Source organism: Phalacrocorax carbo, chromosome Z, assembly GCF_963921805.1.
Source record: "Phalacrocorax carbo chromosome Z, bPhaCar2.1, whole genome shotgun sequence".
NCBI lineage: Eukaryota > Metazoa > Chordata > Aves > Suliformes > Phalacrocoracidae > Phalacrocorax > Phalacrocorax carbo.
Genome location: NC_087548.1, coordinates 68,129,386 through 68,154,971, shown reverse-complemented (window position 1 = coordinate 68,154,971; position 25,586 = coordinate 68,129,386). Strand labels below are relative to the sequence as shown.

The following is a 25,586-nucleotide window of genomic DNA, read 5'->3' as shown; positions in this document are numbered from 1 at the left end:
TAAATTTGTGTTTTATAGCTTGAAACAATAGGATGGCAGCTTAATCTTCAAATGGCAGAGTCTGTGCAAGCGAAGCTGAAGTCTCCCCAAGCTGTGTTAGAGCTGGGAGTGAGCAATGAAGATTCAAAGGTAAGAAATACGTGCCTGCTAGAGTTGGAATGGTTGTGATGATAGCTTATGTCCGGAGTTCTGAGGCACCACTGGAACTCTTGGTTGTTGTTTGTCTTGCCAGTGTTTTCATTTTAAAAGTTCATAAAATTATATCAGGCACTTGGAAATGTGAAGTACTGATGTAATAGCATACATATTAGGTAGACTGAGAGCTGAGAGCTGTATTACCAGCTCTTTCAGCTGTAACGTAATAGAGAGATACACAATATGGTTATTTTGGGTCTTTAAAATATCTTTGTCGATAATTTATTTTTATCACATAGCATGTGATTGGTACTTCTTACACTTTTAATGCCTAGTAGCTTGCAGCCTTCCACTGTGTGTAGTTATTTAGGATACTACTCATCACTTGCAACCTTACTGTTCTAATGACAGTGCATGCGAGGCCACAGAAAGCCGATATTTACAGGTTTTAAGGTAAAGTCTTAAGTTCAAGGGTTTTAGTGGTGTTTCAGTGCCAAAACCCACTAATTAACATAAATATTTATTCATAGAATCTGTATCTTTTGTTAGCTATCATGTTTTAAATTAAACATATGAATTGCTTTTAACCTTATCTTGCTAACAGAAATCAGAGTCTTTATTTCCATGGTATCTATCAAAATGTTTATCTACGAAAAAGTCAGTATGAAAGATTTGAGGGGAAAAATCAGAACTCAGTTCTGCTTTACCATTACAGTTAAATCACAGTGATTTTATTAATGTAAGTAGAATTTCTGATCTATAGTAGAATAAAAGAGAATACACAGCTAATGTTTGTGCTGCTCACCAGGACTTGCAGTAGTTACAGAATCACAGAATCCCAGGTTGGAAGGGACCTCAGAGATCATCTAGTCCAACCGTTCTGGGAAGAGCACAGTCTAGATAAGAGGGCCCAGCACCCTGTCCAGATGACTCTTGAAGGTGTCCAACATGGCTGAGTCAACCACTTCCCTGGGGAGATTATTCCAATGGTGACTGTCCTCACTGTGAAAAGTTTCCCTCTGGTGTCCAGTCGGAATCTCCCCAAGAGCAACTTGTGTCCATTCCCCCTTGTCCTCTCCATGTGACTCCTTGTAAAAAGGGAGACTCCATCTTCTCTGTAGCTACCCCTTAAGTACTGGTACATGGTGATGAGATCCCCTCTGAGCCTCCTTTTCTCAAGGCTGATCAAACCCAGTTGTCTCAGCCTATCCTCATACGGCAGCCTTCCCAGTCCTCTGATCATCTTGGTGGCCCTTCTCTGGACCCCTTCCAGCCTGTCCACATCCTTTTTGTACAGCGGGGACCAGAACTGTACACAGGACTCCAGGTGTGGCCTGACAAGCGCTGAGTAGACTGGGATAATGACTTCTTTATCTCTGCTGGTGATGCCCTTTTTGATGCAACCCCGCATCCCATTGGCCTTCTTGGCCGCAGCAGCACACTGTTCGCTCATGTTGAGCTTTCTGTCCACCAGCACCCCCAGGTCCCTTTTGACAGCGCTGCTCTCCAGCCAGGTGGATCCCAGCCTGTGCTGCACTCCCAGAGTATGTTTTCCCACGTGCATGACCTTACACTTGTCCTTGTTGAACTTCATAAGGTTCTTGCTGGCCCACTCCTCCAGCCTATCCAGATCTCCCTGCAGAGCAGCTCTCCCTTCTGGAGTGTCTACTTCCCCGCTCAACTTGGTGTCATCAGGAAACTTCATCAGGCTACACTTGATCCCATTATCCAGATCACTTATAAAGATATTGAATAGCACTGGGCCCAGTATGGATCCCTGTATTTTTTTCAGTAGCTCACTGCAGTCCGTATTTTTGAAATATAAATACAGGAGCCAGACAATATTTTATGTCCAAGCTGTATAGGGCAGCACTGCTTACATATTCAATTCTGTGGCAAAACAATTTTTAAAGAAATAACGAAAAAATGTCACTTTCAGATGACACAGAAAGTTTGTCTGTTTCCTTTACAAAAAGAACTCAGCAAGTGGATTTTTTCATTGCTTCCTCTCTACTTCTTTTTGTGGGTATCATTAGATACCAAGATCAGGATTATTTTGCAATAATTATAAGCCTAGAATAGACTTGTTTTTGGCATTTAGATAGAACAGTGCAACAAGAAAACCGTACTGATGCTCTCATGCTACAGGCACTAAAAATTAAAAATCTGGGTTGGTGTGAAGATATACAGGGTTTTTTTTCTGAATGACCTACATCCTCGTATAGAACAGAATAGGTTTAAGATTGGCTACTATCTGCTTATATACTGACAGAAGTGTTGGAACATAGTTTTTGTGCCATATTTTGCATCTTCATGATCTTTTTGTGGACTAAGTATTAAGTTATCTGGAAATCCTAGACACTAGATACTTTTTTTTTCTCCCCAAACTTATGTGTGTGTCTTAATTCCTCGCGAAACTTTTAATTTTTTTTTTAAGTAATTAATGGCTATAATAACTTGTTTTTTTTCAGGAAAGACTCAAAACGCTATTACAGAGGAGCTTTTGTGGGCTGGGTCATTAGGGGGCAGCAGTGCTCTTTGTCACACTGGCTCTTTGAATGCTTTTGAGAACACTTGGGATCAATTCTGAAGTCAGTTGTGGGAAGTGTTAAGTGTTTACATTTCTGTATATAACAACAGAAGTTTGTCTTGCTCATCTACAAAACTAAAATGTATTTAAAAAAAACCATACTGAGCAAGGTAAATGAAATTGGCCATTATTTCCACTTTTGCTAACTAAAAGTAATTGTACTAATACCTCAACTCACTCCACTTAAAGATCATTTAAACAGCTCTTTGTCAGAAGCTGACATTTAAAATTAGTATTTAAAGTATTGCTCCAGGAGAAGTAGTCAGAAAACCTGTGGATATATGAATGTTATTTGTGCTTCATGAAATAAAAGGAGTCAAAGGATCTGCTATATGCTATATAAATATTTATAGAGTGTATTTTGTCAGCTTCAGATGAAATGCAGAGTCCCATAGGTATTATACCATAAAAATTCAAAAATAAGGTGGTCTTTGGTTCTTTCAGGTGATTCAAGCTGATGGTGACATTTGCATTGCCCAGGAAATGTGCTGCTTGTGACTAGTAGTAATTGTGATCAGATCACATGATTTTTGGTAAACTATTTTTTTCTGCGTTTTGTTACAAGTTTGCTGTTTGCTTATACTCAGACTTTGAATTATGCTCTATTTGGATCTAAAAAATATTTTGCATTTGCCCTGAAAAGTTTTTCACCATGGGGGTGATAAAGTATGAGAATGCGTTACCTCGGGAGTCAATGGGATAAGTCCCTGAGGATCCTGACTGAAGTATGTTTTAGACCCCTGTGAGCAGGGGGCACGGGATCAGGTGGGCTGCCAAACCTTGCCTTCCAGCCCAAGTTGTCCTGTGGTCTAGGCTGCTTTGCAGCTCGGTTGCTGGTGTTGTTTTGTATGAGGAGGAGAAAAAAGGAGTTTTCAGTTAAAAATCCGATTAACAGCAGCTTCTTACAATGATTCAGAATTTGAAATGTTTCATTGCATTTCTAAATCTGAGGGAAGTGGAATTTCTATGAACAAAGCACACAAAACAAGCTGGTATCATAGGAAACATCTTTTTGAACTGCAAGATCCTTTTGCTTCCATCCTGACACATTAACGCACTAAGGTGACATTTAGAACTGATGTGTAAGATATTTGCTGTGTACAAGCGTTTTCTTTAATAATATAACTTGGTTCCAGATTTTTTTGGCTCTTGAGTGGCAACACAACAATCTGGGGATTTTTATAGTCTATTATTATTTTTATGGCTGTAGGGTGAATTAACCAGCAGAGGGAGCACAAATTAACAATCCCGATGATCTGTGCTGCTAATTATGATTTTGATTTGCAAACAAAGACTGATCCCAAAAAGTGCTGTATTTATTTAATATCTGTTCCCTTCAGTTACTTATTTAATAATTATCCACATAGGCACATACTTGCACATTCTTTCCCACTGTTAATAGCAGTAATTCCTTAGGCTGTCTAGTCCAGACCTTTCTAAACAGCTGTGATCATTTTCTATAACCATAGGAGCCATATAAAAAAAAAAATTGCAGTAAAGGCTGTAGAAAAGGTCTGAGGGCTTCAGAAATGTCACATCATTGGTGCCAAAAATATCTGCAGTGGAATCTGAGAAGTAAGAGTGTGTTCTTAAAGAGTTTCTGCTATGCCCCCTCACTAGGAGGATCTAGTAAGGCATGTTACTATATAAGGTATTTATTATTGTATATTTTTACACATGATCTGTAGTTAACATTTGCGCTTGAAAATCATTAGGATAGATAAACTGTTTTTGCCCACTGTTGTCTCTGGATACTGTTTTTTTCCTGTAAGTCCGCAGATTTCATTAGGTTCAGTTATCTAATTACAGTTTGTCCTATAGAAGGCTTTGCTCTTTTCTTGATTTTGCTTCTCTATTTCATTTACGATTTTATTCTTAACCATGAAGGCCATCTTGGGGGTGCTCTTTTTTTCAGTGTGAGTCTATGTTCCATGTGAGAATTCAAAACTTGTTTATTTTGTTTTTTCTTTATACATTTATTTGAAGAACTTTGTTACACAATTTTGTCTGCCAATGCAAGACAAAAAATAAATGCTAAATGTGCTGGCTTGTTAAACCTACTAATGGAATGCTTTTGACAAAAGGCAGGTAATATTAAAATGTTACTATACTAATTCATTTTTATTTCATTTTAATTAATATCCCCTAACTTCTAGATGCTTTAAAAGGGGAATATAACAATGGAAATATTTTTAACTAATTTTTTTTTTACTACTGTTTGTTCAAAACCAAAATGGAGTCTGACTGCATTTGAAACTGAGATCTTAATACATATTCATCATTCTACAGAGTGAACAGAAGTCTGGAAATCTGAAATGATTATTTTTTACTTGTTAAAATAATAGGACATGGCATCTTTTTTTCCTCTGAGATTTTACAGACTTCCTGTACATTTCTGGACTGTGAAAAAATCTAGACCTTAGACATTTTGCTCTGTTTACTTCAATCAGTATGCCATTCTGCTTTCTAAATTTGCTATTGTGAATACTTCCCCCATCTTTATCACCAAAGTGGAGTAAATGAGAAACAAAGCTTTTCCTCTAGCAGAGCTAGATCAGTCACTCAACTCAGGTTGTAGATTTTGTGCAGGCTGTATTGCATGCAGGCAGGACCTGCACTTGGATGGATATTTAAGGAAATATGGTAGTGCTTCCCCTTCTCCCTCAGTTTATTTAGCCGTTTCCCTCTGAAAAGAAGTTATATTTGTGGAGTGGCAGAACAGTGAGAGTTGGTGGATGCTAGTGATGTGTTCCTACTCCAGAGAGGTGGGAGGTAGCAGAGTTGAGCATCTATACCATAATGTAACCCCTTCATTTGCCTTCTCAGCCTTTAGATTTTGCAGTGATGCATTCAGGTGCCATTTTTTCCCTTTTCTTCCCCCTCCCCCCCAAAATAGAGGAGTAATTTGTATCTGTAGGGCCTCAGATAAAGAGGACAGTTAAAAGACATGATGCTGGAAGAAATGTAATGAGGTGCAAAGACTCATGTTCATCATCTACCTCTGAAGCACTTTGTGTTCTGAGTAGGACATCACAATTTTCCTTCTCAGAACACAAACACGCTTGCATATACAGCCTTGAACTCTCTTAGTCTTCTCATCAAGCAGATTTGTAAGTCTCTAGCAATTGCAAAAAGTAAGTAGGACAGGCCTTGGATGAATGCAAAAATGTGTAAGGGTGAGATTGAGAGAAAAGGTTTTTGCATTCTTATTTAGAGGTAGTTGGAGGCCTGGATAGCCTTAGGTAGCACAGTCCTGGTTCAAGGTCTTTCTGAACTTCCGTATACAAGCAAGGTTGCTGCTTTTGGCAAGGTACATCATGAAACCAATTTTTTCTAAAATGGGAACTAAAATCTAATAAATACTCCTGCTGATAAGAAAGCAGAAACTTCTCTGAGAAGAGATTTCGGAATATTGAGAAAAGTCATCATATTAGTAGGGGCTGTAGTAAGAATGACTGTATAATCTTGAGTTGTGGAACAGCTCATAAAAATGAGCCTGAAATTTATAATTTGCTTCCAGGCTGTCACATTGCTGCAGAAAACTGTCAGAAATTTCATTGCTCAACCATGACAGCCAGAAATTCTGGACTTGCTTTGCACAGCAATTCTTGCATTAGACTTTATTTTGATTATCATATCTATTATCTCTCATAAATCAATTTAATTAGAGGAAAAAATGAAGCTGCAGTCCAGAATTTTCAAGATGCTGAGAGGACTTTCGTTTTCTTAACAGTGTAGAAATGGATGGCAGAGTAACCCATGTCCTGTAAGTTGTGAGTAGTTTTACATTTTACTTAGAAACCATTTACCAGATGGTGTGACTCCAGGAGTATGTGCTCACCACTGGCAATCGTACTGCAGGGTGTAGTTAATTATCTGGCTCAGTTTGTGATCTTACATGATTTAATTACCCAGTTTATGGTAAGGATCTCTTTACAGGGATCTCTTTACAGTATTCTTATGTTTCACCTGGCTACGTACACAATTTATGGATACAGTGACACATGAATTTACAAACCTTGTAACTGGCTACAGCCTCTGCACATTCTCTGTTCCCACTAAAACACTCTTAATGACTTTGTCCATGTGTCTTTGAGTTGTGGAATTAAAGAAGGACCCACCTTCTTTAAGGACACACCAACTGGGTGACCCACCCGGTTGACTTTGTACAGTTGATTGCAGCCTTGGGAAACCTCAGCCCATAGTACTGAAACTCTTGTTTTTTACAGGAGTAGATTGAATTGTCCATAATGAGTAACTTTACCATCGTCAGTCCAAACAAGGAGCAGAAAAGTAGCTGAAATACTTAACTTTTAAGTTTAAACCTGGTGACCCATTTTATTGCCAAGCAGAGTTAAACTTTAAGGCTTTGAGGGCATTTGAAAAACAAAGACATCTGGTGAATTTCTCTCATTTAATGCGTTTGTGCATGCCACCTTTTTTTCTTACAAAATTTGTTTCCTGTTTGCCTCAAATGGGTTTTGTAGGCTTGGTTCTTCAGCCTTCTCAGATGAAGAAAAAATATTAATGGGATTTATTGCAAATTCTCAGGCAACTATGTACTTGTCTGCTAGTCTCAGAAACTCTACAGTGTTTTAGCAAATGAACTGTTATCTTCATTTGTGTGTGGCAGTGGAAGTAACCCTGTGTTTTCTGTACTTGTGCTATGCTTTTGCAGTATTTCCTGGCAGTACCAATCCCCCTGCTTTTACTTGGGCGGTAAGCTCTGTGGTGCCTTCACAAGTGTGTTAAAAATTGGTATCTCTCCCATGTCTCTTTCTTCCTGACACTAAGGTAGAAAGCTAAGGTAGTGTAAGAAATGCATGAGATTAGGGAAATGTGAACATAAAGGTTGAACTTTCTCTAACAGGAAAGCTCAGACTTACCAACAAAGCTCTTCTGCGTGTGACCTCTGTTACAACAAAGTTGACTGCTGCCTTTGAGAAGTGGAGGTGAGGGCAGAAGACGACAACGTGTAATCTCCAAGTCATCAGCTCTCTAACAAGGATGTTTAAAAACAAATAATTCTTCTAGGTATAGATACATAAAAATAAAAATTTCTCTTGAATATTTAAGGGTATAAAATTCAGGGAGTCATAAGGCTTTTAGATATAAGTATATCAAGTGAGTAACATTTTATGGCATTTAAATCAGGTAGGAGTGGTTGTCTCTTGCATTATTTGACAATTAGGTGCAAGTATAGAAGAGCTAGATTATGTCCTTTATAAAAGTAGAAGATTAACTTTTATATATGAAAGACTTGGTGTAGGGGAAGCTGTGCAGAACTACCTATAAATGTGTGTCAGTACGTTTTCTGAGTACCGCTGGAAATGCTTCTCAGTTCTCTATCTTTAGCTTCTCAGTTCTTCCATCAGTAAAATGGTGAACTTGTTACTGCTCAGCAGTTACAACTTGTAGAGCCTTGCTTGTGGAAAATTTGGTTACCTGTTAATCCTTTATTGTTCCTTTGAGGGGTTCTAAGCGAGAAAAGTTATGAGAGACATGGAATTTTAAAAAACGAATTTCCATGCGTTTTTTCCCAGTAGACTTATGCTTCAAAATATTTCACATCTTTAAAAGCCAACAGTGTTTTATTTTCCTGTAGCTGGTTCCCATGTAAGGGATACCTTCACAGCTTGTTGGAAGAGGTAGGATTGTCTCCTACAGTGATGATTACTGCCTGTTTTTCATTTATACTGGCACTTCAGAAGCAGTTACTTTGCTCCTCATTATTGTAGCTGTAGCTTGGGAGCAGTCTGTGCTTCACTGTTCTCTTCTTGGGTGGGAATGGAAGAGATGGATTTGTGTTAATGCCTTGTCTTCCAGTAGTGCATACTGTATTGGAGTCACGGTATGAGGAGATCTTTAGTGAGGGAGAAGTAAAATATAAAAAGATGGATGTAGAAGTAAGATCTAAATATATATGGAATGTTTTCATGGAAGTTGTGAACTTTCCTATAAATGCCTCTAACTTTAATAGCTGCACCATAGAAATGCATTTTTCGGTGACGTTCCAAAAAGAGGTAGGTTAGTGACTTTGTTTGGGGCAGCCAGAAAGAACAGTGTGGAGTGTTCAAATAAAACTTTAAGTCTTACACAACCTATTTGTAAAAAACCAGAAAAGATTATTAAATAGCAGGCTTGTAGAAGAGTGAGAGGATGATGTCCACACCTGCCTAGACTGACTGCAGCACTCCACCTTTTCTCTACAGAAGTCCCTGGTGTTTTTCAGGCTTTCTGTAACTGGTTAAAATTTCTTTTCTCACCACTGCATTTTACTTCTGCAGCTGCGGCAGGGTGTGCAGAAAACAGAGGAAACTTTTTGCTTTCCATTCCTGTGTTAAACGGTGCTGTTTACTGAAATGCTGCTTAGCAGGGTCTGCAATGTGCATGGATACAAATGGAACTCTTGTGTTGTAAGCAGAATAAACAAAATTCTGTGAAGAAGCAGAAAAACAATCTAATACAAATGCCAATGAAAAAGGTTCTTACTGACTACCCTAAGCAGTTCTTTAGTAATTTGTATAACTTTCTATTCCATTTTCTTCACTGAGTAAATAATGATACTGGCTTCATTTAACTTGAGCTGCTGAGTAACACTGGCAGAAGTTTTATTTCCTTGTTTTCCCCTATATTTAATCTGCCTTTTCTTTTATTAGTGCACCAAAAGGCGTATCTGCACAAACTTCTTAAACTTCTTTTTAAAGATGTACTTGATTATTGTGTCTGCAGTTGTGTATTTCACCTTTGAAAGTTAAGTGGATGGATTAGCTTGGAAGCTGTGGTATTACGTTGCTGTTTGAATTATATGAAAGATGTTCTAAGAGGAAGGGAGATGAGCAGGAAGGTATAAGAGGCATGGAGTAGTCACTCAGCCTGTGAGTGTGTTATTTATGTTGATTCTCTGTGCAACTTCTGGAAAGCCTAGATGCAGGTTGAAATATTTTAATTCAAGTCAGACAATCTTATCTCACTCTTCTTCTGTGAAAAGTCTTTGTTATCTTCATAAAAAGTTTTGTGGACTAGAAGTCCACTCTCGCTAATTTCTGACTTGTAAAATGTAGCCTTTTCAATCCATTTTGCTTAATTATTGCTGTAGGGCAGGTTTTTATAGGCAGATTTGATAAGAACATTACCTATATGAACATTTTTAGAAGTACCATAGTATTTGGGGTATCTGTTTTCTTGTGGAGTGTCACGTTGCCTAAATAACATTTGCTGTCTTATGTCTTTGTGCACATCAAACAGGTCATTTTAATCAGTCTCTAGTTTTATTTTTTTCTCCCTACAGTATCAAATCACTTGCTTGACCTTCAGTTGCAGCAGACCTAGTTATTCCAGTTCTTGTATTTGTAAATTTTTTCTTTTGCTTATTTAGGCTGAACATTAATTATTTTTCCTTGAAAATATAGTTCTGCTGTGAGTTGAGTCCTGACAAAATAAGGCCAGCTTCAACATCAAATCCAGTTAAAACACAGACATTTTTAAGGTAGTCCTGATGCTAAAGTTGCATATAATATCTGCCTTGTATAGGCTGGAACTGATATTTAAACTTACAGAACTCCATTGCATATTTGTAAGCATTTCATTCCAAGCTTGAGTGTAATGACATGCTTTTAAAATCTGTTTGACTGCCCTTAGATGTTGGAAGATGCCTGTCTTGAAAGATAGAAGAGCTGAAAATAAATGACATTTAACAAGTACGAATTTGCTTTTTGAAGTTTCTGAAGTGCAAAAAGGAAGTTGGGCAAAATGGATTAAAAATCTCATAGATAATTCACAATCTTTAAATAACTTCTAAAATATGGGAATATTCAGCAAAGTTAACTTTCATTGTTCCTTAACTCTCTCACATGTCAAATCTTGGATTGGTTTTAAAAAATTCATTTCTAATTTGTTTTGTGCTCTCCAACAAACTTTTCAACTCCCTTTCCAGAGGATGTACCCTGGAATGCGCATGCAGAGCTACATTTGAGTAGCTAGTATGTTTGCATGGAGGAGCATCAGCATCAGCTTGAGGGTCAGCAGCGCACTGCTGGAGCGGGTTGGTTCAGGTGAGCCATCTCCTGCTGCTGAAGTGTGTGCTGACCTGTTAGAGAGGTAACAGTGAGGTCCAGGGTCCTGGGAGGGAGTGAGCCCAGCAGCTGCCCTGGGAACAGCTGCCCACTTTCCCTTCAGCATCTTGCCCGCAGCAGTTGTAACTCCATCTTCTGCACTGAAGCGGGAGAGATGTTGAAGGAGTGCGGGTAGAGGTTTCCAGTCAAAGTGTCTGCACAGGCCTTGGGGCGCTTGGTCATATCCCTTAAATCTATATAATGGGGCAGTTTACCTTTCTTTTTGAAGAAGCCCTGCTGAGTGTCTGAGGGCAGAGGGCTGGTTTTGGTAAATTTACAGGGGCTTTAACTGTATGGTGCCATGAGTACTCTTGTGAGTATGAAGTTGAATAATTATAGGATTCTGGTTCAAAATACAAGCAGTTTCCTTTCAGACTTTCTCTGTAATCCTTTCAAGAGCAGGGCTAGGCGCTGGAACCAGAAATGAACTGGTTGAAACATTTGAACACAGCCTTTCTTTTATAATACTAAAAAGTGAGGACATCATATGTGAAACTGTTTAATTTGGGCTAGGAAATTACAAATTCTATTACAGTATTTTTATTATGCAGCCCAAAGGAGAGAAACTGATCTGTGTCAGAGCATTTGCACCTTGCGAGGGTCTGGTACCACAGGTTGCTGTGGGACTACTTGGGGGCTGTACGTCTTGCACCTGGTCACTTTTCCCCTCTCTCCATTGTCCCTATACACAGCTTGTCACGCATCTTGTTGAACACACACATGCATACCTTTTCTTCAACCATGTCAGCGCTTACATCAGAAGAGGCTGAGGGTGAAAGGGTGGCAAGGAGCAGTTGCCAGACCAATTCACATACCGTGCAGGTTTCACTTTGTTGTGGTCTCAGGTACCTTTAGAAAACATTATGGTGAGGAGAACCATATTGAGTTATCCTATTGGTTCATACCTTGCCAGCAGCTTTGTATTACTTAAGACTGTTATAAACTAATTAGGTATTTTATGTGACAAGCTTATCTCACCAGATCTGCTCAGAGTAGTACAGAAGGAACCTGCACTTCTTCATTTGCGTTCAGTTTATATTTGTGTTCACCATTGTTGTGACTCTCCCCTGTGCTCTGCTTGTCTTTTGTTAGTTCTTTTAAATGCATTGTTTTGTGAGTTTTGGTACAAAATGATACTGTCAAGGAAAAGTAATCTCAGTTATTGTGACTTTCCAACCAAGCTGCTTTGCAGGTTAATAGCATGTTTTTGAATTTAAAAGCAATTGATGGTTCTGTATTTTCTGTCTGCTTTGCAGAATTGCTGGACTTACTTTCTTGTTACTTTTGCTAATTTTTTTGTCAATGTGCAAACTAGTAAAATTGCCAAGCCTGGCCCCCTGGAGAAGTTGTATGTATATTCTTGAAAGAGTACGAAGTGAGCATCTCCTGCATTGCTAACATCTGTCCTGCTTGAGGCAATAAATATACAGTACATACTGTCAAACAGTATCAGTGCTGCGCTTTTGGCATTGAACAGGTGTCTGTAACAATGCGGTGACACCCTTTCCAGTCATGATTCAGGTGGAAGAGGTTAGGTCATCACCTCAATTACATGCAAGGGTGGCAATTTTCATGCATCTTGTTTCCTGTTTTTACAAATGACAGGAGTCTGGTATCTGGAACTGTGTGGCATCTAAATTTGTGCTACATGGTGTTTTATGAACATTTAGCAAACTTTAAAAGCTGCTATGACAAGTGACCTTTTTCACAGTTTAAAATATATGAAATATGACCTTTTTCATAGGAAAACCACAACCCACAGTGTGGCCTACAGCCCCTGGGCAAACCTTGTTCAGCGTTATTGTATAAAATCACTACTAATGAAATAACAAATACATATTTCTAGGAATTCACACTCACTGGCAAGGCAAGGCAGTAATGGAAAAAGATTTCAAGGGGGAAAGGAAGATACTTTTTTTCCGTATTGAGATAGATCCTGTTACTAAAAATACACTTAGAACAAGTGTAGTAATGAAAGGGCAATACAATAACAAAAGCAGAGCCAAAGCTAATGAAAAGGCATGTCTGGCTTGACATTTATACATAAGGAAAAGCTGCTTCTTTCTGACCACTTGAACAACATTTTTGAACTTGCATATACATAGTCAGAGTAACTAAGTTGTCCAGCCAGCCGTGAGGTGGAACCACACCAGTGGGTCAAATGGAAGAGGCAGTTGCACTGTGACACTTTCTTGGTGAGTTTATAGATGTCTCAGTGTAAAGGGATGAAAATTTCTGCACATAATCAAAATACTATAAGAATTGCTTTGTAAGTGGTGTTTGTAAATTATTTCCTCAACAATATCAGGCTTAGGCAATGAGTTTTCAAGTGACACCCGATTCGAAGCTTTTTGGATTACTTCTGATGCATAGAGGCAGGCAGCAGAGTTTTAAAGAAGGTTGAAAATGCTAGATTATTTCTCTGTGCTCTCTTCCAACATCAATGGAAACAAGGAGCTGGGAGATGCTTGTGCTTGGGAATAAGCCATGTTATGAGATTGGGAATTTGACAGCAAAACAAGTTGCCAAGGGCCAGATTTGTAGGCAGCTCTGGCCGGTGTATATTTCGTTGATTAAGTGTTTGAACACTAAAGGCTGCACTTGTCTCCTTCATCAGATGGAGAAATATATTACCCACTGAAGCTTTCTGGAGAAGCCCTGATACCATACCGTAGGGGGCTGCCCACTGGTGGCTTAGGAGTGCCATCATACCTACTAGTTTTGGAGGGTCTTGCAGCCTGGAACTGAGTATAGGATTAACTGCACAGAGGAGTTCAAATTCATGTTGTTTCTCCTCTTCTCCTATTCTGATTCCTAAACAAATGAATTTAAAAATCTTAACTGTACACACTTTAAAACAAATATATCTTTGTTCAAGAACAAGTCTAGAAACACTACAAATACTGCCTGCAAATACCTGAAGTCATTACTGGAAAGGAAGTGCATTTTATTAGAAGATCTTAGAGTACTCAGGAGGAGAAGGTTTGTTTGAAGATGCAATTTAGAAGCAGGAAGAAAGGTATCTGTAGATTCAGGAAAGTACTTGTGACAGCAGAGAAACAGAATTCCTGACCTGTTTTTCCTTGTTGACATTTCGAGATTACTTTGCCTCTTCACATACCCATTCCTTCTTCCTTTCCATCATCCCATCTTCGTAGGAACAAACACATTGTGCTCCTATCAAAGAAATGCTACAGATTCCAAAATATCTTTGAAATTCCTCAAACAGCAGAGTTACCATTGAAGTGGGACAGAATTCCTGGGGTTGGTGCTATGTCCGAGAAGTTCTAATTCATGTTCCCAAATGCTGCCTTCACGTAACTAGTATCTTCTTTATTAATCCATTATTGCTTCTGTTTTTCTTATCGAAGAATAGGTGATTAAATAATATATAATTATAATTCTTCAATAGATTCGTTTCCCTTGTTCTTCAGGTCTTAAAGGCCTTCTTGTGCTGTAGGGTATCTTCTGCTCCTAAAGGGATAGCATGGAATGATATAAATGAAAGCAAGATGTTTAGGCAGTGTTTAGACAGTTTCAGAGTTCCTAGATGGCAGCGTATTCCTACCTGTAGTTTTGGAGGCTAACATTTAACAAGTGCTTGAGTGAGTGTTTTGGTTTCCTCTTTCTAAATTTGAATCACATTGCGTGAAAATGAAAGTCTTTCTGATGAGGACCAAAATGGTTTGTAGATAATATGGATGAGATCAAGAATAGACAGTTTTTAGTATTGAAATTGATACTATTTGATTTCTTTCCAAATGCAGATGTATTTGAGACGGTATACAGGAGGATGTGTTTAATGCTAAACCTTTACGGAGAGCTGCTTTGCTGCAGCAGCAAGGAGCTTCTCTGCTGGAGCGCATTGATTTCCCACTGGTACTGTAGCCAGGCAGACTCAGGTAATCTGGCACAGTGATGTCTGAGCATGGTGTAATGCAGAGCAGAAGCGCTTGAAACAAATATGGGGAGGTGAAGACAGTAAAGGCAATTAAAGGCAACAGAGGAGCAAGGAAGTGTTGTTCATTGAGAACTAACTGAAGTTGAGTTGAACCTGTAGAGATTTTTTGGGGTAAGGCAGAGGATGATTAACAATGCAGGGAAGCAATGCACTGTGAGAATTGTTATGCCACATGATGCAGTGCTTTGTTCTCAACCTGGTATCTAAACAGTCACCTGAAAAGCTCCTGAAAATTCAAGTGTAGCATAATGTGAATTTATTTTTTATTATTTATTTAAATTCGGTTACTATATTAAACTACAGCTGTACACTCCTGTAGCCTTGAGGGAATTGCAAAGAAGTTGGAGCCATCCTTGACCTTAAGATTAAGGCCTGTGACGCATGTCCAGGACAAGGTACACTTGTGTTTACTGCTTTTTGAAGAGAAGACCTTGACGCATCTTTAACTGAGGGAATGCGATCCAAGGGTAAGCCACAGACCAAGAGCAGATCCTTCAAAGATTTGTGGAAATAGTAAGGCAGAGGAAGTATATTAAAGGAAAACGAAAACCAAATTCAAAAAAGGCCTTTTGTGTGTATGCTCTTTGTGGATAGACTGATGAAACACCTTTGTCAGCACTGAGCATGAGAGGTGTAGTGCTGTAACTTACATACAACAGTGAGATGTTAGGTTGTGGATACTCCTTCTAAACCTTTTCTTTCCTTCTTTGCAATAGAATTTGTTTTCAAGACATTCTAATCCAACATAGTCCAGCTTTGAATTTGTTGATGTAACGTGACTGTTTTCGTTAATGCGACTATTTTTAAGGTGCTCCAAATTTGCAGACTTGAGGGACTGCTGGCTTCTTACAGTGATGTGGCTTCAGACAACAGAAGAAAAACAGCATTCTGTTTTTCCAAATGTTTTCTGAAGCACTTCAGTAATGTGCTTTCAGTGTTAGCTTTCTTTTTTTTTTAAACTAAAGAAGGAAATAAAAATTGTGGACCAAACATGAGTGACCCTATAAAACTGCAAAAAGAGCTTTGCAGCTCAAAACCAGAATACTATTTTTTAGTATGTGTCTTTATGTAAAAAGAAGCACTTCCCACTTTCAGAGTTATACGGAATTGGCATGTGTTTAATTCTTTCACAAAAAGTTGCAGGGCAGAGCTTAAGCAAGTTAAATTATTCTTTGGCTTTGTGGAAACAGTTTTTAAAGAAATCTAGTTACATGGGGTCACTGTTTCCTTGCCATTTGCATCTAATTCTTACATTTCCATTAAAATACTCTTTGCAGGTTTGGTTTTGTTTTTTCTTATTGGTTAAAGAATACTGACATCTTTACTGAGCATGAAAGTGTTTCACATATGTCAAGAAGAAAGCCTTTGGGCTAGAAAGTGTCTTTTAGTTTGTCCCACAAAATCCTTTTCAAGTTTAATTGACTTAAACTGTGCAAAAATTACCATTTCAGTTTTGCTGATTGTTTCTCATAGAAGTCTTGGATTTTTGCCTGAACACTAATTGATGACGAGCATTCCGTTTTAAGGTCAGGTTTTGCTGTTATTAAACATCAAGCAGGTAACTCTCCTAGGGACTGTGGAGAGCACGCAGTCCAGGTGCTGAAATAATGCACCTGGGAGGACAGTGCTTGGCTGTGCTTCCTTCTAGTCTTGAATCTGGTACAGGGATTCAGCTCTGTACTCCCCACTTTCTGAAGGTGGCGTATACAGTAATGCAGAAGAAGGTGACTGATCTCCCGCCAGGTAGATGAATGCTCTACAGAAAATGGAAAAAACATTTCCAGAAAGTATAAGATAGAATACAGTCATGTACTAGCAGAAAGATGAGTGAGGTGACCAAAAGGATTTTTCAAATAATTCCTTTGATTGTAATAAAAATTCCTATTAAAACTTATAAACTTAAATTATATATATACACACACACACTCTGGGACTGCAGGTGTGTGAGTGACAGTAAAATCTGTTTTGCTTACAATCCTGTCTGTGGGCTGCATGGAGCCTGGAAATCAGTTTGGAAAGGGGCAGGAAATCCTCGACCAGGAAGGAGAAGGTTGCCTCTGGAACAAACATCACGGGGAATAGCACAGCATGGGGTTGAATTTCCTTGGCTGTTCTTCTTAGAATGTTGGAGATGTTTTTATCCTGAAGTTACTGATACAGACTCTGAAGTGGGATATTTTTGCATGTGAATAGATACCTATGTCAACGGTTGTCTAGTGTCCTTTAAGGCAAACACAAAATCAGTAGAACAAACTGTGACTGCAGAAATGATTCTTGGAAGTAAAACCAAAACAAAAGCAAACCCCTTCCTCGTTCTGTCTGTTGAGGAGTGTATTCTAAATCCACTGAAACCCCAAGTGTGCGTTTTCTTCTGTAGTAGGTGGAAGAAAGGCTCGTGAATGAAGTTCACCACTCTGTGCTGATATGTTTGTGAAGCTATGCCGCAAAATGGATCCCTGAAATGAATTAGAAAATGAAACAAAACCAATGTCCTGGAGGCTTCTAGAAATCATGAGTGCTTAAGTTTCCAGTGGGCCCTGTGAAAAAATTCACTGGCTTAGAAGGAAATAAACTCTGGTTTGCAGCTCAGTTATACGTTGTTACGGTGAGGAAGGGTGTGATGTAGCAAGAAAATGCAACTTTAAACTATGCCCTGTTTTTAACTGTTACACTTTTTTTTCATGGTTGCTGGACTCATGCTTTTCAAAATAGCAGTTGTCACCCAGATATTAGCAGACATCTTAGGGCTAGCATTTTGCTTTAAGGATGTAGATGAAAGTGAGACTCTTCTATATGTGTATTTGTGCCTTTAGTATTGCTACTAATGCAAAGATCAAGAAGATTTTTGATAAGCTCATAAAACTTACTGTTTTCAGAAGCAGGAAAGAGAGATTACTTGCATGGAGTTTATTGAGGTTGATGCATTTGCATTTCTTGTTAATGAAATCAGAGATGGAAAGACAGATATTTCAAGAATTCAGACAAATTTAAAAAGCAGGAAATTGCTACGTATTTTAGTTTAGGTTTTTTTTTTTTGCAGTGGTGTTTGTACATGTTTGAAGTGCTATTTGATTAGATTCTTTTTCTTTTATTACGAGTGTCATTCATATGCTCAACCTCAAAATAATATATTTTTTACCCCAAGCAATTCACAGTCTCAAAGAGCTTTATGTATAAAGTTTGCATGTAGAGTTTTAGAGATGGTGCGCTTATGCCATTCTACTGTAGCTGTTGTAAAATAATTTTCTTTTGTGTCCAAACATAAACCAAAGAATACAATAAGTGGAATATGATTTGTAAATAAAGTATATATAACTACAAGGTACAACAATGAAATAGAAATGATGAGAAAGTTACCTGATTATAATCGACATGCATTCTGAAAGTGAAAATAGGAAGGGGAGAAGAATGGAAATTACAGAAATATCAACATGGAACACATTTAGAGTAGATATTGTGCACATTAGTAACAGATAAGATAGAATTACCAAAATAGTTTTGGTTAAAGGATCAAGAGTGACATGGAATGTATGGAATTGACCAAGGCAGGAAATGAATGGCTGAGGAACAAAACCCTCTTTGAGCTGCAGGAATTAGCCTACCCCTTTGTTTTCTCAGCTAATAATTGCTGTATAGCTAGTGAAGGAAATAATAGAAATAAAGGATGTTGCTTGTAACATGTGCAGTGATATAAAACGTAAAAAATTAGAAAGTTATGAAGAAAAGATAAAAAGGAATACAGTGATCAAGGCAACCACAACTGAAACTCAGAGGTTCTTGTCTAAGATGGTAGTCGTTATTACCAAAAGGATTTCCATGTATTGAGTTGGTGTTTTAAATAAAATTTTCAAGTTGGAGGGGAGAAAATCGAGAACATCACTGAAATGGCTAAATTAAGTTTGGAAGGAACAGTTTATGTCGTTCTGTAGCTGGAAAGCTTAAAAGAGATTTAAATTTTCATGCTGTGGAAGTGCTGTCCTTGAGTAAGTTGTCAGAAGTGGACATTTCTGGGGAAGCTGTATGTTGAAAATTCTCTCTAAAGCAGAATAATACTTGGACTTTCAGAGTTACCCCTGCTTTGAGCAGGGGTTATGGGGATGGTTGGACCAGATGACCTCAAGAGGCCCATTTCAAGCTAAATTATTCTGCAGTTATGGAGAGATTTCAGTTATGAAGGTGTAACTAGACTCTTCTGCAGAGTCCTGAAAAAGAAACTGAATAGAGTAATGACTAATTTAGTATTTAATCTTCTCTGTTTTGTTTGAACAAGAAAAGTAAGCAAGAGCACCCACGTTCCAGAGAGAGTCAAAGGTCAGACCACCCTTTTAGAGAAGGAAAGCAACAGAGACATTAAATCCACACATCAAAGGGTCTCTTTTCTAGACAGAATTGCACTTAGCTTTTGTGAAAGGTTCCTAATTTGTTTTGTGCCTTTCTAAAACCCACATGATTCTAGTCAGTTTGTCACATTTTCCACTCTGGGTATTATGTTAAGCTGTCCAAGCGAATTTTCATTAGAAATGCTGCTTAACAGGAGATGTACAAAAGTGCTATAGCATCGCAGATGAGTTCTTAAATGAAATTGATTCTCATTAAATCACTCAGTCTCTACTAGATAATGGAAAATAATGAGTTGCCCGTAACCTGGCAGACTTAGGACCTATGTCAAGCATTAACCAGTATTGCTGTAGTTAGCATAACCTGGCATTATATTAATTATGTGAAACATGCACAATAAGGAGCTGTTTGATGAGAATGAAACCACTGAATGGGGTAAAAACAATACACAGGGTAAAGGACCAGAGGCTATAGTAAGTCTGTGCCTGGAGTGCAAATTTTGTGGCGTTCCATAGTTAATATTATAATAAAATAGCATTTGGGCATATATTTGTGGTTCCGACTACTCTGGGCAGAACTTGTAGTGCAGGAAACAAACAGTTCGGGACCTAAATTCTTATCTCGTCATTCTTTAAGATTACTGACATAGTTTAAGAGTGACACTAGTGATTTAAGCTTGTTTAGAACCAATAAGCAGAGTAGCATTTGAAGGAAACTTTTTTTTTTTCCTATTTCTTCTATGAATCTGTAATCTGACTCCACATTTTATAGTGTAGGATTTGGTGAGTGGGTCATGAAGTTTATATGGTAAAATTAATTAATAGTGCATCTCTAAAAAGCTTCAACATTTTAAATGCTGACCTTAAGTTGCTGCAGATTTCTCTCTCAAATCTGCAGCGTCCTGCATTGAGAAAGTACATTATTGTCATAGGTAAATTTTATCATTAATTTCCCTAAGAAGGTGTTAAATTAATGTGTTTTTTTAACTTGTTGCTTTGTGTCTGAATAAGGTATGCATCTATAAATTCCTTGCAGCAGAATCCTTTTTTGCTGTACTTAAATATAGCAGATTTTCACTACAATTGGAAAATATTCCTTCAGACTATTGCTAAATGCAGTTCTTGATTTTAGTCTAGCACTTTCATATTTCCTTATATCAGTGTTTTAGCCTGTTAGCTGATACACCTTGTAATTCTGCAGTGCTTTCTTTAGATACTAATTTTAATACAGCGCTAATGCTGTGTAGCAAAAGCTGTGGAAGTGCTGTTGAAGATTTGGATCTGTGTAGCTTTGCCCCTCCTTTTCACAAGTAACAACAGCAATATTCCTAATTTTAACACAGGATCTGCTAAAATTGCACTTTGCCTCTGCTTCAGTGTGAAAAGCTGTGCACCTAGTTTCACCCGCATCCAAGTCGATGTGTGACACAGGAGAGGCCATAAACCTGTGGTCTGATGCTGGCTCAAGGCTGCTTTGCAAACAGGTCTGCAGGCAGCAAGTTGGTGTGCTAAGCCATCATTAGGAGGCACAGTCCCCAGTACTTTCGGATGTGCCATCTTGTGGCACCTGAGACTGTGCCTGTACCTTCGCAGTGTGTCTACAAGGGAGTCAGGCATGGGGGGTGGTGTCGATGTGGTTTCACTTCAAGGTACAGTCAAAGCACTTACTTTCTTTCAGTCCACTGCAAACACTAGCATGAGAATGGTGAATGAGGATGGAGAAGCTGGACAGCTTGCTAGGGAGAGTGGAGTAGGGGATGGCCGCATTTCTGTGGCATTGGTGTCTTGTAAATGTATGGGTTTTTTTTTTAACCTATTAGAAGATGAAGGTTTGTAAAACCAAAACATACAAGCCAATTTTTAGACTGAATTGATGTTTAGTGTTCATAAGGTGTAAGGAACAGAAAGATGGTCATAAAATGTTATATTGCTATATTTAATAAACTGAAAAAGTTTGTAGAAAGCATATTATAAAAAATAATACATTAATTATTGTCAGGCTAAGCCTGGAAGCAGAGTTTTGCTGGGACAATTTTTCTTTTTTTAGCAGTGGTACTCTGCCAGTGGAGGGTAGTGCTCAAATTTTGCATGAAACTACATCCTAACCTGCAGCATTTGCTGGTGATAGAAGTATGTTGTGCTTGTTACAGAACATAGCAGGAATAATAACACTGTTGCCTTTCTCACTTATTTAATCTAAAAATTGTGCTTTGTTTAAAGGAAAAAAATCATGCACTGAAATGTTCTAACATTTGGTTTTAATATGTGTCTCCCTCCCTTGGCGTCTTGTCTATATTATTGATTCAATTCTTAAATTAGACTTCTGAAACGTTTTGGAAATGCAAAATTAACCCTTTCTTTATCATAATGAAACAGTCTTTGCAGTGTAGTAGGGACCTAGGTTTTTTTTTTTCCCTCTGTCATTGCTCTCAAAGGCAAGACAGACCATTCAGGTGTAACAAATTAAACAGCAGCAGACAACTGTGAATTAGGAGTGGAATTACATTTTTAAAAGGACATATTTCTGAATAAAGACTGTTGGAATTCTGACATGCTGTTTTCAATATGATTTCTATTTGTAAATTGTTAAAAGCTTTAAAATAAATAAAAAGAAATATTAGAATTCTTCAATCTGAAACAGACTAATGCACAAGGAAGTAGAATATTAGCAAAAGGTTACGCCACATGTTGATGGCAAGTTCAGGAATAGAACCGAAACACTGGCTACTGGGAAGCAGGATGTCTTAATTCTGTGTCTTGTGAACAGGGGACCAATGATATTCATAATGTGTGTTGTAACATTTGATGCAATCTGAACTATTGTTACGCTGCCATATACTCTGAAGTAATAAATAAGTATGTCTGAGCCATGGCCAATACCTCGAAGAAGTCCAGATTTTGTGCTGTAACCATTGTGCAGGTCTGGACTGTTTTATTGTGGTTTACTCCTTTGTGGTTTACTTTTGACAATACAAATATGGCACACAGCCGACTGGTGGGTGGGTGGATATGTGGGTTTTGACAGTTATGATGTTTATGGCATAGTTAAAAACAGAGTAAGTGAAACTTCAGATTGCATCTCAGTATGGCTGTATTTTGTAAACTAAGGTTTTATAGGAGGAGAGAATCTGGAGAAGTGAGGGAAGAGGTGGATATAGGATGGAGCTGGGCTAGTCCTAAAATGGCTGGGGTGTGTTGCCTTGCTTTTGCAAAGAGCTGCTTTCACACTAGTGATTTGTGTCTACATCAGTGTGGGAAACATGCAGGAAATATTTTAGAGCTTCTTGTGGCATAGGAGTTCTGGTGCCTTCTGACAGAAATGAACAGCTAGGCATAATTTTTGGAGTAGGTTTAACCAAATACATAAACCTGTCTTTCAGATCTTTGGATCCCAAACATATTCATTATTATTTGAATAATTTATTATATGCTGTCTCATCAGGACATCAAGGCTATAGAAAATACTTCATGTGGAAAAAGATACCCTATGTAATGGGAACCTTTTTGCATTATTATTAGTCTTATATTCTTGGTTTGGTCACTTTCATGTTTGCCAAGGCCCTGTGGCCAGATTCGATACCATATTCCAGATTTGTTCAGTTACCATTGTGATCAGTTTTCTGTATTTCTGTTAGTAATTGTTTTACCTCATCATCTGATAAATACTGTGCTTGTTGAAAGCAAAAAGCTCATGTATGTTATTTATTTTTTCTTGATTATTTTTTTTTTTAATGGGTGATGAACTAATTCATTCCTTGTGCACCATCAGCCCAACTGGTCTGGTTTATTAAACCATGTCCATGATACCTGTGACCTTGGAAGAGTAATAAAAATTTCAAATACCCTCTGCTGTTCTCCCATGTCACTTTAAAGGACCGTCCTAATGGTCACTTTAATGGACTGTCCTGGACATGAGCCAACAATGAGCACCTGCAGCCCAGAAGGCCAACCCTATCCTGGGCTGCATCAGAAGCAGCGTGGCCAGCAGGTTGAGGGAGGTGATTTTGCCCTTCCACTCTGCTCTGGTGAGACCCCACCTGGGATGCTGCGTCCAGCTCTGGAGCCCTCAGCACAGGAGAGACATGGAGCTGTTGGAGTGGGTCCAGAGGAGGCCACAAAAATGATCTGAGGGCTGGAGCACCTGTGCTACGAGGACAGGCAGAGAGAGTTGGGGTTGTTCAGCCTGGAGAAGAGAAGGCTGCGGGGAGGCCTTACTGTGGCCTTTCAGTACTTGAAGGGGGACTATAGGAAAGATGGGGGCAATCTTTTTAGCAAGGCCTGTTGTGACAGGACAAGGGGTGATGGTTTTAATCTAAAGGAGGGTAGATTTAGACTGGATATAAGGAAACAATTATTTACAGTGAGGGTGGTGAAACATTGGCCCAGGTTTCCCAGAGAGGTTGTGGATGCCCCATCCCTGGAAACATTCAAGGTCAGGCTGGAGGGGGCTCTGAGCAACCTGATTTCATTGAAGGTGTCCTTGCTTGCTGCAGGGGGGGTGGAGTAGGTGACCTCTGAAGGTTCCTTCCAACCTAAACCACTCTATGATTCTAAATGACAGGAAGCAGAAAGAAGTATGCTACATGGATAATTTTTTTTTTTCTTTTTTTTTTCTTGGTATTATATTTAGTTTAGAAGACTTCATTAGGATTTTGAGAAGCCAGGTTTTGTAATTCAAATAACCTGGGTAACCTGAATTCTGTGTTTGGAACATTGGTTTTAATAATTGATATTTATATTCATTTCCAGACCACATTTTGACCCTTCTGCAGAAATCAGAGAAATAAGGCTTCCTCAGTGCAACAAATATTATGATCGTGGTATAAAATCTGAATGTATTTGTGGAGGTGGTGTAATAGCTATCTGTTGAGGAATACTGTTTTACTTTGTCCTGAAAGATACTTTTTAATTGGTGTTTAGAGGAAATAAACCCTTGTTTCACAAACTGTGAATATTTGGAAACAGGATATGTGGTTAAGATGAGCTATGAATGTGGCAGACAAATTCTGGTTAATTTAGCAGGTATTTTGGCCAAAGGACTGGGTTTTTTTTAATACGCTTTCATTATCAAGGAACCATAAAACACAGAGGGAAGTCAGAGGAGGATTTGTGTTCACAATGGAGATACCCAAATATTACTTTACTTCCCTCCAAAATCATACGAGTAGTCCACTGAGCAGAATAATTGCATGCAGCACTGGCTCAAAAGAACAGAGTTGTCTCTTGTTTACCCCTTTACTGTGGCATCTTCTTTTCAGCTGCAATTAAAGAATGTGTTAAAATCAAGTGAAGTACGTTACTGGAGGATGCTTGCAGAGGCTTTCCTTAAATACTACAGCTTAACAGTAAAGACTGACTGCATAAAAGATTTTAGCATGACACTGTTTCAAATTTAATGTTTTAGTTTTTCCTGGTAGACGAGCACCAGACCTTCTACGCCTTGGGTTTTTTATAGTAGTGGTAATGTAAAAGGTTAAGGAAGATTTTCACCTACGACTGTGCGTTTCTGATGAACTCCCATGTTCCCATAGCAATTTTAGTAACCACACGCTGTTTTACTGGAAGAGTGACTTGAGGATATTGCCTGATCTCTCTCTACCTCCCATGGTAAACCTTCTGTTTGTTTTGTGAATTTAGTAGTCAGAGGTGCGTGATAAAACTTGCCATCTCTTACTTAATGACACTTCACAGCCAGTAAGACTGCAAAAACCGCTGTACAACTTTCCTTTTTACTTCATTAAGCAACACTGAGGAACAGATCACAACAATTATTTTCTATCCTAATGCCTTATATTGACTGAAACATTTAAGTCTAAAAATAGATAATTACCATAAAATAAAAGGCTTAAATGGGGGAAGGGACATCTTCACAGCTCCAAATGGGTCTAAAGAGAGGAAAAAGTGCAGAAAGACCCAAGTCAAGAAATTGGAGCTTTTTCAAATGAATGAAGCATGAGTTGGAGAGGGGGGAGTAAAGGTTAAACTACGCTTATCATGGTAGGTTATATTAGAAATAAAATTTAGGTGTTTTCTTTTCAGCAAAACCACACCAGAGGAACAAATTGGAGTGAAGTGTTTCTGCTTTCTTTAGTGGTAACAGTTAAACTGTAGTGACACTTAAAATAATCTGTGTGCTATTTTACAGAGAACATTACTGTCTCAATAGTCCTTTAATAACTAGCTGACTGACCTGCACCTCTGATGCTTTAAGGGTAAGGGAGCAGTAGTCTAATATTCCTCCTCACATACCGAAATGACTTGCATTTTGTTTTCTTGTGGTTATGGAGTTCGTGATTTCCCGTATTCTCTGGTTTTCAAGAGTTACAAATACAAACAGGCAAACACATTTCCTTCTTTCTCCCTCCCTTCTCCACAACAACGACAACGACAACAAATGGAAAAAAAAAACCATTCATCTATAATAGTGGTTTGGCACATGGTAGCTTATT

At 38.4% G+C, this 25,586-nt stretch overlaps 1 protein-coding gene across 3 annotated transcripts in view; it reads left to right on the top strand.

Moving 5' to 3' along the window:
* The window catches only part of COMMD10 (COMM domain containing 10), a 110,887-nt gene that overhangs the window by 25,135 nt on the left and 60,166 nt on the right, over nt 1–25,586 (top strand). For all 3 annotated transcript variants that reach the window (XM_064437752.1, XM_064437750.1, XM_064437751.1), the window contains one exon: nt 19–129. In XM_064437752.1, the coding sequence (XP_064293822.1) occupies nt 19–129 (111 nt within the window). The remainder of the gene's footprint in view (nt 1–18; nt 130–25,586) is intronic.